Source organism: Sinocyclocheilus rhinocerous, unplaced genomic scaffold, assembly GCF_001515625.1.
Source record: "Sinocyclocheilus rhinocerous isolate Xijiao unplaced genomic scaffold, SAMN03320098_v1.1 scaffold286, whole genome shotgun sequence".
NCBI lineage: Eukaryota > Metazoa > Chordata > Actinopteri > Cypriniformes > Cyprinidae > Sinocyclocheilus > Sinocyclocheilus rhinocerous.
In genome coordinates, this window is record NW_015632405.1 from 630,272 (window position 1) to 635,996 (window position 5,725).

Here is a 5,725-nt window from a genome sequence, read left to right on the forward strand (position 1 = left end):
GCACCGGTGCTCCTAAAAAAATGTTTATAGTCGCACGCAGTAGTTTTCAGTCGCAGATGCCGTGAACCGTGATACAAACCGAACCGTGAGTAAGTTGAACCGTTCCAGCCCTAGTGTATATCCACATGCGTGCACACAGTGTCCTCCCCTATCTGTTCCTCTTATCATCTTAATGTTTCCTTAGTGGCTAATCAAAAGACCCGCCACTCCCTGATTGGCTGAGCTTATCCTCTGTCATTCAGCGACTCACGCGATATGTGTTCGTGTATTTAAGGTGTGGTCACTGCAAAAACCTGGCCCCTACCTGGGAGGATCTATCTAAAAAGGAGTTTCCTGGTCTGACTGATGTGAAGATTGCTAAAGTGGACTGCACCGTGGAGAGAACGCTCTGCAACAGATACTCTGTGAGTGCAGCTCATTTAGTCTGGATCTCAGTCACATTTTTATTCCCTGATGGGTGGCAGCGAGAGTAACAAGTCTTGTGGATTGTGAATGTTTGAGGGATGGGGTCAACATAATTTCATATTAGTGGCAGAGAGTCATTTTTTGAAATTAGGTCTTTTTTAAGCTTGTTCCAAAAACTTGTGTGCTGCCTTTCTGTCTACTATGAACTATGAAATTACTATGAAAATGTAACAAATGTTTCTATACAGGTTTCAGTTTCATTCCATCTAATGATTCTAGTTACAAATCCTTCCATTAATGATTTTTTTTTTACTTTTGATAAAGCGAAGTCCTTTTTTTTCTTTTTTATTAAGTGCATACACAATAAAAAGTGCCAGTTTTTATTTGTATTAGTTTTAATATTTAGATATGATATTTTAGCAACTTTTTGCCTTGGAAGCTGAAATTGCGTTCAATTATAAACAAACAAACCGAACCTCATAACTAGATTGATTTGGAGCGCTCTCCGCATGGTGTGACTCAACGTGACCAACTACTTCCATCGACATTTTGAAGTGTGTATACCTATGCACACTTTTCTATCCCTGAGTTGTGAGTGGCAGTAAATAACAAAACGGAAGCAGGTCACATGACAAAGCCAACATGGTGGATCTAGTACATCCAGATTTTGTTTATGCAACATACATTCATGCTATATCGAACATACGTTTTTTCTTTCCCAAATTTGTTCCAAATCAAATAGCTACTCTGAAAGGATCCAGTTTGGCTTGGCTTCGTGTTTAATTACTACACACAATTTAAATGTATGTAAATATTTGGTCATTGTTTTCTATAGGTGCGTGGATACCCAACTCTCCTGATGTTCCGGGCGGGGCAACAGGGGGAGGAGCATAATGGAGGGCGGGACTTAGAGAGCTTGCACAATTTTGTTATGAAGCAAGCGAGAGATGAGCTGTAACTCCTCCCTCATTTTCCATCTCGAAACACATCCTCCACAAAGCAACACTATCTACATTTACCATACTGTCAAATGGACTGCTTTTTCTTCATTTCTGTCCCTCATCTGCTAAAGTGAGCAGTCTTTTCCACATGACAAAATGTGAATGTACACGATTTCATCTCTGATCAGTTGATGAGATTATTAGCGATTACAACCACAGACTTTTGATTTTACCCTTTCTCCATTAAAATAACAGCAGTATGATTTAAACAATGACACTGTTAAGATCGTTACATCATTTAAGGTGCGTGTTTTGTAAGTTATATTTGAGGAAATTCAGCTTAGTTTGCTATCAGCTAAGAAAATATGACCTCAGGGAGACCATGTACCATTTAAAGAAAACAATGACATGCACCTGCTGTGATTTCTGTTTTTTTGTTTTTTTCCCTCCATTCAGTGTAAAATACTATATGATACACACTTGCAAACAGCACTTTGACCATGTACATGGTTTTTCTGTTGGAGTTTCAAATGTTTCTGTTGTGGTCTTAGGTTTTGAAATGGTTGTATCGTTCAGAAGATTAAAAAATTATTAAATAAACCAGACTAAGGTAGTTTGTTAGCCAGACTGGGAGACCTGCTTAAACCAGCCAAGATTCAGATGGTTCAGATGGTTGGCCGTAATTATCAAACCAGGCCAGTCTTAACAAGTTTGATGGCCAGCAAACCACATTAGGCTGGTTTAACATCTTTGGTTAATTTGTCTTATAAAGCTTCTTAATATTCTTATAGGCATATGAATGGGGTAAATACGTTTAGACATATCCCCAATATTGCCATTATGTAATACTTTTTTGTAATTTCTCAACACTCAGCAAAGTAAGACAATGCAAAATAGATTATTTTTTGCTGTATAATGACGGTTTATGGAAATATGGTTTACTTACAGTAGAGTTTGTGAAAGGTTAAAACGTTTATGGTACAGTATTTTTTTTTTTGTCTTAGATTATTCTTCAGATGTGGCTTTTTTTATTTTTCCCCATGTCATTTTTCCTTTGATTAGGTTTGTCTTTTAGACTCTCTGTTTGAGACGCACTCTTTTTTTTCCCCCCTCTGTAATTCAGTCTTGATGGCTTTCACATGCAGTCAACCACTTTTAATATTATTAGTGAACTGCTTAAAACACTTTGAGATGGTGAAATTCAGACACTAGCGTCGCCTGGTATCATTGCTTGAAGAATGCTGACAGACTTGTATGTGTTCTCTAATGCTCTCCGGTGGTTTCATTGATTTAAACAAATGTAATTAACATTTTTCCTTTCAAATATTCCCACACCGAGATGTTTATTTTTCTCTTTTACTGGATCTGAAAGAGAAGGAAGGGAAAAGCAATCAGAGAAACCGCATATATTCAGTGAAGTCTTTATGGGAGGCACATGGTCAAGGCCGAACTTACTGAAAAATGCAGTATTTTTGTCCTGTGTGAGAGGGGTACACGCACTGCCTGGGGGTTTTTGTACAAAAAAAAAAGCCATGTTGTCACAAATTTCATAATAAAATGTCTTTTTCCAAAAATAGCAGTTTTTAATTGTTCCTTTACTCTTGTTATATGATCTCTGTGCTATAGGATTCATAAAAAGAACAATAAATAAACGGTAAAATGTACAAGTATTTACACACAAGCATCCAAATACGGCTGAGACGTAAACAGCAGTTTATGGGAGGTATGTGATATAACTAGGAATAGGAGTTGGAAAAAAATTGACAATATTTTGAAAATTGTTATACTTTTTACTACCCTCAAATTCAATTCTTTGCGGCAGATTTTGAGTACAGATAAGCCTACTGGCAACCAACAGTACAACCCAATACCATAGTGATGTGGCCACTGTCAATGTGAACCAAGCAGTCGAGGTTTGGCTGGCAGGCATGGTCCTGTTGGCTTATTGGAGTCCTGTGCCAGTGAGATGAATGGAAATGCAAACAGCATTAAAATGTGACTAAACGTAACTGAATTATTTGGTTTCAGTATTGGTATAAAAATTGAAGCAATTATCAATTCCCAAATTACAAAAGGCAAATACAAAATATATTGCTACAATGCTGATAATAGACCTATGTTGCCTGTCCAGCAAGAGTTTTGTACCATTCAATGGCTCACAGTGGAAAAAAAGGATTGACAGCTGCATTTTAAAAAATGTTTGACAATAAATAGACATGAGATGGTGGAAAATCTACAGCCCATGTGAGTACGATGGCACAGAATACAAATTTAATTATTTGTAGGTCCTCATGTATTATGGGGAGTTTTGGATGTAAGTCATCCGAGGTGCAGGTGTTGCAGGGAAATTATAGATCTGTGGTGTCAGACGGCATCAAATTACAGTTCCATCCTTGGAACGGCAGCATAATGGTTCCGTTCTTTGAGTTCTGTTGAAGTGTGTAACCACTGGCTCTGACTCACAGATGCAAACCACAGGTAGTGCAGAGCAAATATTGAGAAACTTAAAATAATTCGATTTTTTGAGACCTAAAATAGAGTCCTGTGGTTCAAGTGACTTCATCAAAAAATACACAAAGCAGTAGAAAGTTTCCTGTTCTGATTTCTGTGCTTTGGGACATAGTCATTTATAAGTTTCAGATCTTAAAGAGGTCATATCATGAAGAATCAAAGTTTCTTTTGAAATAAAAAAGCTACAGTAACTTTCAGAACTCAAACTGTCTATTTATATTGGGGAGGAAGTTCCTGAAAGTTGCAAAAAAATGATTTGTTTTGAACTTCTGGAACTTTCAAACATTAGAAAGATACAAAGTCTAGTCCAAAAGGCACAGCAAAAAAAAAGTATCCCATTTAATTCCAAGGATCAGAATGTGGGTGGGGAAAAAGTCATAAAGAACTGATTTGACTGTTTTGTAAAAAGTAGACCTTACTTAGAAAATGAAGTGATAATGTTATGATGCGACCCCTTTAAATATTTGATAAGTGAAACACAATTTTAAATACAGACTGCATTTTAGCTCATAATTTACATTTTCTTTATGTGTCTTTGTTTTAGACTTAAGGCATCAAGTTCATTTTCTGTTTATAGATTCACATGAACATCCTCTTGGCAGTTTGTAGGATCCGAAATGTCACGAGAAATGGCCATGTGTGTAAAAATGAGAAGCAGCAAACTTGGATCTACCGTCGAGACATTCTCTCACATATTTTTTTTTCATAATGCTTGCTTTTCGCATCTGTCTTTATTTCGTTTTGTCAGTCCTGTCTCTGCGGTGCAGCGGTCGGGCAGGGCGACACGTGTCCCTTGTGTCAGTGGCAGCCGCATGCGCGCACCACCATGTTCTTGTATTTTTTCAGAATGACGTTGGAGTTGTCGTCGTAGTAGAGCACGGAGATTGCATGCAGTTTGGTGGGAGCGCAGCATGGTTTTGGAACGTTCTCTGGATTCATGAGATGGACCTGAAAAGTGGAGCAAGATATTGTTTTACACTCACTACTGTGAAATAAACTTTAACAATACTATTTCTGTTAGGTCTGGTATTTATGTTATAAAGCAGGACTCACCAGTGTCTGTACTATAGCATGATTAGTAGCATTCATATGGGCGTTTAGGGGAAAAGAACATTCTCCATCGCAGTAGTTTGCTGCATAGCCCTCGGGTGCAATAATCCAGTCCTGACAAACACATATATTTAAATCAAAAGGGATGCTCACACTAAAAATTGTTTTAAAATAGATGAAACACTCATTCGGGATAATTATTAATAATTTGTTTTATATCCAAATGACCGCTGAAGGCTGATCCAGTTTGAGATTTGCAATAACGATTATGCAGATGTTCTTCATCTTTACCTGCCAGCCCAATTCTCTGAAGCTGACGTACAGTTCATGCTTTCTGCAGGCGGTCTTCTGATCACTGCTGTTGTAATCTGCTATATACAGAGAAGAGAGACATTAACGTCTGCTAGGTCACAGTATAACATACACTTTTTTTATTTTATTTTTTTTTTATACTTTCATAGTCAATTTGTCTTAAAGGGATCCCTTGTGAAAAAGAAGTGTGCTTAATTGTATTGACTTCAAATGTTAAAGGCATATTAAAAAATGCACTTGCAGATAATATAATAATACAATAAATACACATTTAAAACGTACTTTGTAATAATGTTACTGTATATATTAAGTTAAATATTGGACTTTAAAGTACATTTTAAATGTTTTAATAGTCTTTTGTTGCACTTTAAAGATGTACACTTGCTTTGATGTGTTGACTAACATACTAAAGCACAGGTAAAAAGTACTTGATTATAATTTTAACTGTAACTGAGTTATTTGATATTACAGTTGGTGCACCATATATATATATATATATATATATA

At 36.6% G+C, this 5,725-nt stretch overlaps 2 protein-coding genes across 4 annotated transcripts in view; one reads left to right on the forward strand and one right to left on the reverse strand.

Moving 5' to 3' along the window:
* Nucleotides 1-2,330, forward strand: part of txndc5 (thioredoxin domain containing 5) — a 19,252-nt gene extending 16,922 nt beyond the window's left edge. The window contains exons 8-9 of the mRNA XM_016555158.1: nt 243-404; nt 1,241-2,330. Of these exons, the coding sequence (XP_016410644.1) occupies nt 243-404; nt 1,241-1,363 (285 nt within the window). The 3' untranslated portion in view covers nt 1,364-2,330. The remainder of the gene's footprint in view (nt 1-242; nt 405-1,240) is intronic.
* A 2,016-nt stretch (nt 2,331-4,346) lies between these two features.
* The window catches only part of bmp6 (bone morphogenetic protein 6), a 45,931-nt gene continuing 44,552 nt past the window's right edge, over nt 4,347-5,725 (reverse strand). For 2 of the 3 annotated variants that reach the window (XM_016555144.1, XM_016555142.1), the window contains 3 exons: nt 5,199-5,278; nt 4,911-5,021; nt 4,347-4,805 (listed from right to left, as the gene is read on the reverse strand). In XM_016555144.1, coding sequence (XP_016410630.1) covers nt 4,656-4,805; nt 4,911-5,021; nt 5,199-5,278 — 341 coding nt within the window. In that variant the 3' untranslated portion in view covers nt 4,347-4,655. The remainder of the gene's footprint in view (nt 4,806-4,910; nt 5,022-5,198; nt 5,279-5,725) is intronic. The other variant, XM_016555143.1, reaches the window with a different exon arrangement.